This window comes from Amphiprion ocellaris, chromosome 2 (genome assembly GCF_022539595.1).
Source record: "Amphiprion ocellaris isolate individual 3 ecotype Okinawa chromosome 2, ASM2253959v1, whole genome shotgun sequence".
In the NCBI taxonomy this organism is placed as follows: domain Eukaryota; kingdom Metazoa; phylum Chordata; class Actinopteri; family Pomacentridae; genus Amphiprion; species Amphiprion ocellaris.
The window spans coordinates 33,156,582-33,170,726 of NC_072767.1; the positions used below are offsets into that span (position 1 = coordinate 33,156,582).

Below are 14,145 nucleotides of genomic sequence, written 5' to 3' on the forward strand. Positions count from 1 at the left end.
CGGTCCTCTGCTTATCCCCCACAGAGGCTTTTCAGCTTGTGTACAAGGCGACAGCCTCTCTGGAGGTCAGCATTGCCAACTCTTGTCCAATGAAAGCTACTGGCTGTTCAGAAAGTGGCTCAAGTCTGAGATTATGTCACAAACTAATTTTGTCCGCTTAGTTGGCTGTCTGTGGTGCAGAAATTTGAAATACAGCAAACATGCTTTCTTCTATTTATTTATTATATGTAAATAAATAATTAATAAGAAGATTGTTACCATTGTTTTTTTAAAAAGTAGCTTTCTGTCACAATACATGTAACTCTGGGTGGATTTAAAATAGGAAAACCAGATTGTAGTGTCTGTGATACACCTCAGGGAAAAATATTTTGCAAAAGTCTATAGCTGGGTTAGACTATTAAAAAGATGTAGGATGTAGCCTCTGAGTGTGAAAGTGCCTTAAACCTGCATTATTCCCAGTGGCCAGCAGGGGGCAAGTCTGTTTGCTGCATAAAGAAGTCCAATTTTAAATAAGACTATGCAAAAGTTTCCCTGCTTCCCCTCTGATCTGTTACCTTAGTTAACATTTACCTAATGAGTTTTTGGTCTTCATTGCAAACTTCACATCTCCTCCAATACAACATGATGTTCACTTTGCAAATTATATTTCCATGTAGAGTAAAAAGGACAGTACGCTGGGTATGTTTTAGGGGCTTTGTAGTGTCCTTGAGTGGCTGCATCCATCTTGCATATACAGTCTTTGTTACCAAATGCAGCTTTTCAGTTTCTAAAGTTCTGCTACAAAGATGACTTAAAACCAATGTTAGGCATTTCACTAAAGTGCTGGGGCACTATAAGACTGCAGAACATCATTTCTTTCATTTATATTTTGATGATCACTTTACCTTAACCTTCCACTGTGTTTAAAGAACACATTTATCATGGAAGCACGTGAGCGACTTTGGATAAGGAAACCCTGCACTATGGACAAATATAATCACATCTTTTGCTATCTTTTCCCTCTAACATCTTAGCAAGTGTAAAATTAGATCTTAACTTTCAACATTTATCCTTAATGCACTATATATTTTTTTGTATTTGAATCTCAGAATATGATGGCTGAGTGAAACAGTTGAAATCAATATTGTGAAATGGTAAATGCTTGCAAAATCAAATCAAACTATCAAATTACTGCAAAAAGCAATGAACCTTTATGCAAGACAAAACTGATGTAAAATAAGAACTCCAGTGATTAATTTGAGTCTGTTCAGAGATGCATATGTCAAGAAATCGGCCATTGTTAATAATTGGTTATACAGTTATATTAAAGGGGAGGAAGGGTCTGCTTTTAAGAATAACCCCCCATTAATAAACATATATGACTATTATTTGTAGATAAATCAGCAAAACTAAATTATAGCATGTGAGGATGAGGTTGGGTGGTGGAGGGAGCTAACAGCACTAAATAGTGTTGTCTGAGTGTATCACCAGAAAGCAAGATATCTATGGATATAATGACTACTATAGCAGCACAACTGTGACTGGCTGCAAGCACACAGTTGATGAAAAAGCCAGCATGACTGAAAATGTTAATCTTGTAAAAAGCAAACATACAATTCCACTCAAAGTCTCTAACGGCTTTATTGAATTATGGCCCAACTATACTGCAAATGAATATTCAGTGTGAAGTATTTCAGCATGTTGGCGTCATACTGTGAAGCAGCCGAGTTTAAAAACAAACTCTGAGAATACCTGTAGATGCTCTTTCTACTCTGATTTGGGTTTAGGCACACTAAAGAGTGCTGTTGTGTGTTGTCAGATATGTAGACCACAAGAGACAGAAAGAGGTTTCTTCTCAGCACCAGTGAGTAAATGAGGCCCACTGGGAAGAGGAGACTGTCGTGTCATCTTCGGCTCGGAGAGTTCACAGTCTCAGACTCAGACATGGCTACTGTGTGTCAGTCAAACATCGTCTACGTCAATTTAACACCAAGATATCTGCTGGGAATACAGGAATAGCACTCAGAGACGCTTGCCCCGTGTGAGAGGGGGGCGTTTCATCACTCCATGAGACAGTTAAGTGTTCCCAGTGGGATTCAGAAGTGTACTAGATGTGTTTTACAAACCATGCGTTTCATCATTTCACTCTCTGCATTCTCCCACACAGCATTTAACAAGCCTTTCATTAAATGATTTCATTCTTTCCACTGTCTTAAAAACTGGTCACTTGCAAGTACTTTCAGAAGACAAAAATTGTCAATTGGCTATTTTTATGGAGCGTAGATATAACTATATACTGCAATAACCAGTAGACGTACAAAGAATGAAACTTTCAACCCATCAAAACCATAATAGATCATCAGAAGATACATCTCCACTCTGTCGGTAACAGAGGATATCAGGATGTATGAAAAATAGTGAAGTCAAGACAAACCAACAAAGAACAAACAAGCAGCAATAACAAAACAAAGTTCCTCAACCTGCTTGAAATGGGGTCTGCAAATGCCCTGGAAAACCCTAAAACTGGCAGGGCTGTAGTGTCGAGGTCAGCTGATCGATTGGCTGATCCACATGGCTTCATTCGACCAAATTCTCGTTTTAGCATTACCATCTGTAGAAGATACCACAGAGCTTGCTGTGTGCAGATAGTGAGAGGGTCTCTTTGGGACTCTGTCTAAACCCTGTTCTTTCTGATAAGCATAGATATGGCAGATATAGACTCTCACTGGCAGGAAGTCTAGTCTTCCTTGCTTTATTTTTCTCTTGTTGACTCTAAGAAATTTTCAAAGCCATTTCACTGGTCTTCTTTGTATAGACATATAATCCTAAAACAGCCCGATTGCAGCATTAAAGCCTTGAACTTGTTGACCTTATAAGATTTGCTATAAGCCTTCTTACCGGTTTGAATTATGTTTTTATATTTATACTTGACTTTCTCCCAAGACTGTAAGATGAAAGAACAACTGTCTTCCACACTATACAATCAGACTACATCTAAGCAGCACATTTAATGAAACGTAAAATTGTAATTATGGCCAGATCTGCTTTTGCCTTAATGATGGCTCTGATATAAACAAGCTGATTAAATTTCGCATTTACACAGTTTGTTGCAAGAACTCCTTCCTGACATCGGCTGTGGCAGCTGTGTTGTTTGTAGCCTGTATTATAATTTTAAACTCCTCATTTTGATTTAAGATTATAGTTTGCTATTCTTGTGAGAAATATGCAGCTCTAGACCTGTCCATGTTTGCAATCGGTGCCAACTTTGCTCCTTTTATTTGAACACACTCAGAGGTAAGTTGGGAAAACCTGGGTTGATTTAACGAGTTGATAACCAGCTGCATATGACCGCTGGGTATATTGAACCGTCTTTGTAGTACAGACCCCTGGCAGTGTCTGTTGTTTGTAAACACACATTTGGATATTAAAAAGCACTTCATACAGAGTAAAAGTCCATGATTAGAGCAATTGATGTCCTAAAGCCATGAAGAAACTCTTAGCCACCTTTGGTCATATCTGCTTATTTGTTCATGTATTTCTTTGCATTGCACAGCCCCAAACAGAACTAACAGCGTAAGTCAAAAGTTCCTCAACTGCAGTTAGTTTAACCCGGAATCACATGGTTTTGCCTCATATAAACCTTTAAAGTTTCATTTTTATTTCAAGCACAAGTGAAATAATTCCGCTGCATACCAGGTTTATATTCCTGTAGGGCCTCATCTCACTATTGTGTAACTCTAAAACGCAGCACAGTTCCAGCACAGTGTGAAGCTCAGCGTGTTGTAAATAGTAGACTACACTAGTATTTCTAGCTATGCTCTCCTTATCTAGTGAGCAGCCTGAGGCTTTTGGTGGATTGTGTCGCTGATTATTAACTAAGACCTTCGATATAAATCTGAGAGAACATCAGTAGTACGGAGTTTTTTAAGGGTAACCCTTCCTTCAGGCAGAAGGTGGATAATGTTAAAGTGTCAAAATGGATGGGAGTTTTAGCACATGATGGATTCGTCTTCCAGCTGACTCATACTGAGGCTACTGAATAAATGTGTAACGACACCGCTGGGAGGATCTGCTTTGCAGCGTTAGGTGCTTTAATGCATTGACAGGTGCCTCTCTGTACAGTGTAGGAACTCTGCTGGGTAACATCTAAAGCAGTGATTTCTCTTAAGATATACACAGACTCCTTTTTTGTTCCTAGAGTGCACTTGTGTATCAGGGACGTCTAGGGACGGAAGATTATTAAAAGTAACAACAGAATGAAAACAGGCACAGAGCAATCTTAATTTTTAAGCTAAAAATAAAAGAATGGAGCGAGTAAAGTCAGAAATATATTAATAATCTCATCTCCTAGACAACAAGCTCTGCAGCTCGCCCACACAGGCTATAATGGGCCGATACCTAGTGTGACTCTGGCTGTTTGAAACCACGTCGCCAACACCTTTATGCTCTCTGCTTTGCTGGGGGAGAGACGGCAAGTTCTCCTTTTGTCCACACAAGTCATCCAAGTCATTTATATTGATTCACCACTGAAAGCAGCTAACTTCAGCATTTTACATCTTTAAAATGAATGATGGACAAGTTTCTAACAGCAGTCGGTAGAAAAACAGTCGAAGATCTTGCTGAATTGCTCTATTGGAAGTCAGATAAATGTAACAACCACAACTGTATTTCATAAACAAAAACTAATTCATATCATTTTCTCTTGCTATAGAATAGGTAACTCAAATGTGATACTCTGTAACTATTGCATACTTCTGCTAGACTGTAAAATTGTCTGGTTGACTGTATTGGGGGATCTAAGATTGTTGCAGATTTTGTAGCAAAGCAATAAATGTTTAAAATGTTTCAAAAAAAATCACCAACATACAGTACCGTTAAGAGAGTTTTAGTTTCATCAGTTTGGTCACAATCAACATTTCTTTGGTTTATTCCTATGACAGTTTGAGGAAACACTTATCACTTATTCTTGTTGATAATTGGATAAGACTGATACCACTGTCATATGTGTCCACTGTATATGGAGCTATAGGCTGCAGCAGCTTGGTACACATTAAAGACTGAAGGCATGTGGGTATGTTTATATATTCCTCTATCACTGTTTCCATTTAACTTTCAGAAATTTTAGTATATATTACTATGCAAGATAATATTTTACAAAAATGTCCAAATGCTGCTTTTTTGCTCATATTTCTAATATAAAATACTGAGAGCCACATTCAAGCATTACATTTCTTCCCTCCACTGTCTGTTAAAGTGTCAAACAACTTGAAACTGATACAGAGACAGAGCAGCCACCTACTATATATTTTAATAATGTTAGTATAAATAATTTTCACATTTTTAATCCTGTAACTTTCGTTGTCGAAATGCTGCAGGACCCAACTAACAGCGTTCATTGTGACTTTGAAAAGAGCGTGTTCAGGTTATTCCTGTGCAAAATATATAAGAAGTCACCAATAAAAACAATATATTTGCAAAAATGAGCACTTTCTGAATCCTGCGGTACCAAATGTGTTTTGTTTACTGATGTAGCGCGCGTGGGCAAACTAAAGAAGGGAATGGAAGGACTATGGACGTCCTCAAGGAATTTATGAGGTTAAAAGGAGTTCGTCACAAATTCTTGTAAACAAAACCTTCACCCTCCCTTGAAAAATGACTTGTGTTTTGCTGTAAAACTACTTTTGATGAAGTCAAGCAAATCCCAGAGGGGGAAACACTTCAGCTGAGCATCGTCTTGTTCAGTGTGAAGAGGTATGTGGGGCAGAGCTGTGCATCCAGAGCAAAAGCATCCAGCTATTCCTGAAAGTCATGAGAAAGGAACTGGATCTGGAGCCACGTCTCCTAAAACCTGCCTGTATTAAGGAATAAGACACTGAGAACACAATCGCTGGACCCTGAACTTCATTTGTTGGTCTGTAAAATGTTTTTCAATTATGATGATCTATTTTTGATGACTATTTTGCTGCCTTGCAAAGTAGTTTCAGATTATCACTCATAGTCTGTATATAAATTTTGACAACATGACAACTCTCCAGAAGTGAGAACAGAACACCTCAAAACGGGTGCCGCCGTCTTGTGCTGGTGACATCATTTGCAACCACAGACTCAAAGTCAAGCGAAGCTAAGGCACAGCCAATTCATGGGAAATGTAGTGCTAGTAGTAGTAGTAGTGACGTCATCCATCTCCACATCCAGTCCCTTCAATCACCCTATTAGTCATTAGCAATGTTTGTACATAACTGCCATGCAAATTTAAAGCAAACTTCTAAAGAGTCGCAAAAAAACTAATCAAGAAAATGCAAATCATATTTCTTTCTTCTGGATGCTTTGATGCGGATAAACTAAGCTGCATGTTGGCACTATGAGCTGCAAAACACAGGCCTGCAATAAACAGAGTAGAAGGAGCCGGACACAAACTAGTCATTTTCCAACAACCGAAAAAACTCAAAGAAGATACAAACTAATGCCATCTACAGGAAAAACATGAAGAGAGGTCTTCAACAACTGCTTTCAATTGGCTGATCAGTCATGAGTTAAAGGTTTGCAGTGCCACAGCTTATTTGAAAATGGTGTTTCCATCTCTTGTGAAGTGCATTAACTCTTTTTCAAAGTTTCAAAAAACACTACAAGCAAGTGTGAAATTGGGCCCATTTTTTTTTTCAAATTTTGTCATTTCTAATGCAATACTTCAAATTGCACATAAAAATAGGTTATGACAACAAGGTAACTGTTACATTAGTCTGTCTACACGGAAAAGACCTGCGGTACTGTTGCATGTCAGTGTAAAAATCGGCTGAATGAATAAGACCCATTGGGAGGTGATCTAGTAACACTGGTCATCAGCGGTTTATCACAGCAGGGTGTGAAAAGTGCAACTAGACTGAAGATAATTCAGAGGGACATTACTTTCCTCCTACTCTGGACTAGATACAAAGAAAGACAGTGATTCCACTAACAGCAGCTTGTTGAAGCATATGAAAAAAGACAGACACGCACCGCACTGCAGATCTAATTTATCTCTATTCTCACTCTGCTTCTCTTCCAGCACCAACGATGAACACTGATTTACTAAATGCAGCCTCTGATCCTATTAAGATTAAAAGTCACTGCAAAAAACAGAGATGCACACGTGCTCACACAAACATATTTTTAAAGTAACCAATCAGCAACTCTGACATTTCACATAAATAGTAGCTTAATGTAGCGTAAAGCTGAAGCTTCTTTTATTGTGGTGTGGTAGGCCTCAGTAAGGTTTTGCAGAGGACAGATGTCTCTTCAGCCCAGCTGTACAGTAGATGACTGACAGTTCTCTTCTCCGCTCAGGAATCAACAGGAAGTCTTCCTTGATCTGATGGCACACTGGACATGCCACTCACTGGGCTGCCATTAATGTTTGTCTCATATTTCCAACTGGAATGATACGGCAACTGTTATGGAAAACGTCAAATTTCCACGACCAGCTACAGCTTTTTAATTCAATTCAGCAAGAAAAGAGGCAGGGAGGAATTTAGCTGAAACATTTGTTCACAAGCTTTAGGAATTTTTAATGGTTTTGGGTGGCTTCATTATCTCAACATGCTCCCCCATCGGTGGGAACGGTACTATCTGGGCTCAGCTGATTCTAAGAGGATATCTTCCAGACTTGACTCTCTTGTAAATCATAGTCTGGCTTTGTGGGGCTATATTTAACACCTAAGTTTATTAAATTGCTTAGAGAACGTCTCAAAGGGCTTAGAAACGAGGTCAGAGCTGTTTAGAGTCATGACAAAGGAGGCACAAGAAGCACAAGAAGACAAGAAGCAATGATTGAAAAGAGACTAGAGGTAAAGCTGCTACAGGTGCAGAGAATCAGAGTGAAGGAGGTCAACATTTTGAATGCTGTCCTGCTCACTTCTACTTAACTGTAATGAATTACAGTAAAAATAGAACTAAATTCTAATAGTAGAGTACTGTCTTTCCAAAATATGATTAAAAACTGTAAAATCTGATGCTTTTTTTTTGAGTCAAATACAAGATTGAAATTTAACAGCAGGTTACAGTAAAAAGTGAAAGTGTGATTACAAAACACTTTAGTAGCAACTTGATGTGAGAACATGTTTCATATCTTTACACTGATGCTCTAAGATTGGACATTTTTACTTACTGTACTTTTTTTTTACATTACAGTAAATGATTTTTCCTTGATTTCTAAAATATATTTATTACACTGCAATTTGTAATATATTACTGTTGTTGAGTAAATTCTGCATACAAATATAATTTGCCTCATCCTTTACTGTTTTAGGTGTTTTTTTTGGTATTTGCAATTTTAAATTTTAAACATAGTTGGTAGATGTAATTTCTATTAGTGTTGATACATTTTCAAAGAAAAAATGTTGTAATTTGCAGTTAAAGTTAATGGTAGTTACAGTGGTAACACTACATAAATACAGTATATTATTGGAAAGTCTACTTACATTATTAAACAGTAAACTTCATAATCTGCTGTAGACTAGTGTAATCCAATATATAACAAGAAAAGCACTCAGAAAGCGCAGTACTCTGCCAAGGCTGTTCATTCCCCCATGTGGCATTGTCAGAAATGCAGCAGTTTTTTTTTTTTAGAAATGCAGCATTTGTGTATTAGTTATTGATGATCAGCAGTCACAGCACTATAGAATTTGTCCATTTAATATAGATGTACCCACAAACAAAATGACCTTGCACTGAGCACAGACATGTGTTATGCATGTGTACGTTATGTATGGATACCGAATCGCATGACCTAAATATGTAGCGGGCGGCGGGCATTGATGGGATTCAGAAACACTCCCACAATTTAATCAATTGTTCCTTGTATCATTTTCGACAGATAAGTCCTGATAAATCCACAGGTGAATTTATAGTCAGATCCCAATCATGTGATCATCAGCAGGCAGCTGACGTTCACTTGTTGTCATAGTTACAGTGACGCCATGCCGCTATCTGGCAATGATACAGAAATCTTTAACAAATCTGTGGATCCAGACTATAAGCTGCATCACTGCCAAAATCTAATCACTTAGTCTTTGTGTCATTTCTGACCTTCCCTGAAAATTTCAATCAAATCCGTTTGTCCATTTTTTGAGTAATGTTGCGAACAGACAGACAGACAAACAAACGGCGATCATCGCATAACTCTGCTGCATTCCTTGGCAGAGTACTAAAACATTTAAGCATTGTAGTAACACAAAATAAGGAAGAGTCTCTCAACACAGATTACCACCTCAAATTTTGAATGCTTCCTTAGAGGAGGAAAATTATACTAATTTTTTACTTAAGATTTTTATTCTGAAACTCCACTAGAGTAGCTATGTATGAGTCATAGTCCAAAAATACCTTTATTGATTTTATATTAGCGTATTATTCAGCTCCATAGTTTATTCATGCAAAAAATAAGTTGTTTCATCTTCATGTTTTTGATCACTTTGTACTAATTCTGAGTCTGTGGTTGTTTTTCATTCCATTGTGGTCATTTTGTAAATAGACAATTGCATATTACTGTATATACTGTATATTGAAAGGCAGTAAATTTGTGTACAAACTTCACCGAAACACAAGTTAAAGAACAATTGTTTTGCTGTAACAAAAGTAAGTGTTTTGCTAACACTTATTCGGGCAAAGACTTCAAATTAAATGTGATGTACTGCAAGATTTTTAAAATACAGTGTTTCACTCCGCAGTCCCAGAGTGTTAGGAGGATTTTCCACGAGCACACAGCTTCATCTGCAGCCTTGAGATGCTCTACTGAACAAAATGTGCGAAGAAGCTACAAATGTCAGACCACTCTGGAGGGGGAATTGGAATGCAGCTTAGACAGAAAGGAACAAAATAATGTTGTTCAGGACCACAGATAAACTTGGTAGAACTTGCTGCTCAGAATCCCCTGATAAAAGTGATCTATAGCTCCAGATGTTAAAATAACAGGAATAGTGATGTGAGGTCACTTTGCTTCTTAACTCAGAGTGGAGTTCAAGCAGTCAGTGATCCCATGTTTCTGTGTGTTTGATGCTGTAAACTCCGATAAGGATGTGAGGATATTTTTGGCTGTCTGATGAATCAAAGCAGTCACTGTTTCTGTAACTCCTCGTGGAGGCATTTTACCATTATTGTATCACGAGTAGATCATTTTTAAACCTCAATTGCCACTGGCTGTGTTTATTTTCTTCGTATTTTTTGTCTGATGTGTTTCCTGTGTCCCCATCTGTTCGCCTTCAACCATTACCACAGATAGTCTGATACGATCGCCACAGAGGCTAAAATGCTTTCATACAGGATGGCCAAGCAGACGGCAACTCTCAAGTTAAAAGCGGGTGTGGTCTGTAATGTGGAAATTGTGTTTGGTCCATTAAGTGCTGAAATGTAGTTACCAGATTATAGATTTTCAGAGCTAATAAGACAGAAAAACTATGCGTATGTTTCTTTTTATGTGAAATCAGAGCCTTTTATTTAAAGACATCAAACTTATGTCCACAATTACAGCAGCGATACATTACTAGGTTGGTGTATTATTTATGTTTGCTATGAAAACAGTGAAGATGCCGAACAAGGGATAAGAGTTGACCCATACATAAAGTCAATATTTCAGGCATTTTCAGAGTTGAAGCAAAATTGAGACAATTTTTTCAGCCCATATACCTGTTTGCAGTGCACTGACTGATGTGCACTGGATTACTGTGACTACTGTAATAACATTTAGAAATATAAGGATTCTCAGGCAAGTTTTGCGGTTTACTTCAGCATCTTTTTTCTATGACTTCTAAACAGCCTTATGGAGGTTTATTTGCTGTGGATATTGGAGACAGTGATACCCCAGGAAGTGCAGGTTACATTAAATCTAAAACGTGTCTCTATAACTATGTGTTCAGGCCCAGGCCAACAGTATTTAGCCACAGGGTAGGTAAACATGTTTCTTGTCCACTCAATCAAAAGTTTGTTGTCATTGTTTTCTCTTTATAACAATAAGACATAAAAATATAATATATAAGAAATACCAGTGTTGTTTCTAACCTCTGATTTGCTGGGCAGGCTACAGCTCACCTCCGAAGTTTCCTGCTGCAGTGTCTCTCACAATATGGGAACACAGTTCTTCTGCTTGTGAAAATTCGCCCACTCAAATGCACAATCTGTTCTAACTTATCATTTAACAACATACTGTTTTAAATGCTGGTTAGGTTTATGTTTTCAATGCTTATTTAAGTCAAGGGTCACAAAGAAACATTCATCTCAGCATCTGATCTTTAGACTGCATACTGCTTCGGTTACCCACCAATCATTTCTACCAATCTGCTATAATATAGAATATAACAGGCCCCAGTTCAGAATTTGATTGTAAGAGAAAAGCACTCATTTTAAGGCAAATTCAAATACAAAATGCAAATTTTTTTGTACAGAAAATTCTAAATTTATCCACAGTGGAGCTCTGAAAACACACAGAAAAGAGGAGATCCAATTCTCTATAACAGTAAAATGAACTTGGTCTGTATATTCTTGCTGCAACCACATTATCTAACATGATAAACTAAAGCTAACTCATTTACAAAACAGGAGTCTGGCTGGAAGCAAGTGTTCAGCTTCTCACTCTGCTGCTGCACAGAGATGCATTAAAATGCACCACGGGTACATTTCATCACACATACTTGTCAGGACAGCATGTCAGGGGCTATTTCCTCTCTGTACCATGTGACCAGGCATCAGGCTCCGTCAATGAACCAGGATGTGCAGCTATACGACGAGTTATAATCTGATAAAGCAGATGAACAAACCACTCTAGACAACACAGAGGAGCCTTTATGAACTGCTCTTTGTTTGGGACTGCTCAAATATACATATGTTTTTTGATATTTTATTATATTTAACCTTTATTTAATCAGAAAACCTCTTAATATTACAATGTCTTTTTTGAGAGAAAGCCTGGAATTTGAAGAGGTAATCTAATACTGCTATTTTATCTCTAAAGTCACGCATTACAAAGAGTTTAATAATGCATCATTTACTGATGCTTTACAGACCAGATATAAACCCTTCCACAAGAACAGATTTTGGTTTGCCAGGTTGGTAATATTAATTTAGGCTCTTTCTAGAAAGGCACCAATTGTACCTGGTTATCAGCTGCAATTAATGGCTTTATTAATGGTTAATTAACTGTTCATACAGTCAACCAATTATAAGTCATCTACAAGAACAATGTTGGTGTTGCAGATTTAGTTCAGTCCAAAGAACCTTCCAGGAAAAGTCTGCAGAGCCTCAGGAGAAAATATAATTCATTTTGATCTGTTCAACTAGTTTAACTATTGTAAAAATAATATCATACATTAAAGCCTATACATTAGATTTACAAATGCAGTTTTAGTAAATATGATAACACAGGCTATGGGGATTTTTTCACAACCTGGCAACCTTAACATTACTCCCAATGTTGTCTTAAAACTGATCTATAAAGCAACAGTAAATGTTTCATAAACCGTTTACAAAGGGCGCCTTCTCTGAAAATGGTACTTGAGATGCCACTAATGATTATCTTCATTGATGATTAATATATCATTTGTTTTCTTGGTTAATCAGTGAGTTGTTTGGTCTCCAATATGTCAGAAAATTCTGAAAAATGTCAAAGAGTGTCTTCCAAAGCTCAAGATGACAAATGTCTTGATCTGCCACAACCCAGAGATATTCAGTTTACAGTCACAGAGGAGAAAAAAAAACAAAAAAAATAATACATTGTTCTTAACCCTTTGATGCGCAAAATGGGTCAAAAGTGACCCAAACCCAATGGAAAATGGGTATCTCATGACCCACACTGCACATCAAAGGGTTAAATAATTACTCAAATCAATACAAATAGTTGACAATTAATTGAATAATTAATGAACTGTTGCTAGTGAACTTAACTCTTTAATAAAAACATGAATACGTTTTCATTCATTAACAAACAGCCCACAGAAGTTCATAAAATTAGACATAGCTTAGGGTTTGTGCACAACTTACCATGTTGACTTCTGACACCATGTCTATACTCGCCACGTCTATACTCATACCAACAGCAACCGGTGGACCTAAAAATGAAGCCAAAATAAAGTTAATCAGGCCGAATAGACGAGTTAGGGAGCCGTGAGGGTAAAAAATACTAATAAATGACCCCGAGTCATACCTCCGAAGTCTGGCCGGAGACGAATATCGTATCCTTTCAGCAGTTTATCCACAGTCTCTTTGACATAAGACATGTTCCCCGGCTCGTTGACGCTGAAAGACAGAAGACATAAGAGGAGGTGAGTCCTCCAGGAGGCAGGGACCAGGACCTGAGTCCGGCTTTAACTCACCTCTGCGCGCAGCACATCACCGCCACGACCAGCGGCAGTGAGAGAAAGTCACCGAGCCCCGTTATCTGGCTTCCCCACATCCCCCTGCGCGCTGTCCGGCTCCGGCGGTCAATAGAACACTGAAGGGAGACGGAGGAGCCACGGTGCTCACACGGCCGCTACACCCGCTCAGACTCCGGCTCGAGCTCCATGAGGCGGAGTGTCGGATGAGCTCGGCTGTGATGCGGCAGCGGAGCCTCCCGCCGGGCCGCCCCGCGTCTCCATCCTCCCTTCTCCGGCTCTCACACACACCGCTTATTTGTCACTACGAAGTTTATTCCTGACACCGGCGGAGAGCCACAGGTCGCTTTTATTCTCGCCGGATGTCCGCGCGCGCTCCTCGCGAGTTTGCAAGTGGCTCCTCGTGCAAGTGCGCGCGAGCCTGTCCCGGTAGTGATTTCGTCGCACGTGACAGAGTGCTTTTAGAGTAGCAGCTGATTGAAGCTGGAGTCCTGACAGCAGAGACGCGGTCTGGTTCACGCTGAGGGGCGGGCTGAGGTGGAGAGAGGGTCCCCTGGCCCACTGCGGAGCCTTCACATGACTGCCACATTTTGATGTTTTTCTCTCTTTTTTTCCTGGTCTAAAGCCACACTTTCAGCAATAAGTGTGTCTCTTGTCAGCCCAACTTGTCTAAAAATCCCAAAATAGTCCACATCTATCACTTAGATGCCACTCAGGTGTGCCAAAAAGTGTGAAAAATGAGGTGGTTTACTACTGTAGAAAATTGGTGCAAGAGCGAGGTGGATCTGTCAGCCTCAAGGCAAAGGACAAAGAGATGCCAAACATTGAGCAT

General features: G+C 38.7%; 1 protein-coding gene across 4 annotated transcripts in view; it reads right to left on the reverse strand.

Moving 5' to 3' along the window:
* The window catches only part of gabrb3 (gamma-aminobutyric acid type A receptor subunit beta3), a 63,190-nt gene that overhangs the window by 19,746 nt on the left and 29,299 nt on the right, over positions 1-14,145 (reverse strand). For 2 of the 4 annotated variants that reach the window (XM_035956723.2, XM_035956724.2), the window contains exons 3-4: positions 13,145-13,236; positions 12,982-13,049 (exon numbers count right to left, since the gene is read on the reverse strand). In XM_035956723.2, coding sequence (XP_035812616.1) covers positions 12,982-13,049; positions 13,145-13,236 — 160 coding nt within the window. Of the gene's footprint in view, positions 1-12,981; positions 13,050-13,144; positions 13,237-13,313; positions 13,802-14,145 lie in introns of those variants that run through there. The other 2 variants (XM_023289105.3, XM_023289104.3) reach the window with 2 other exon arrangements.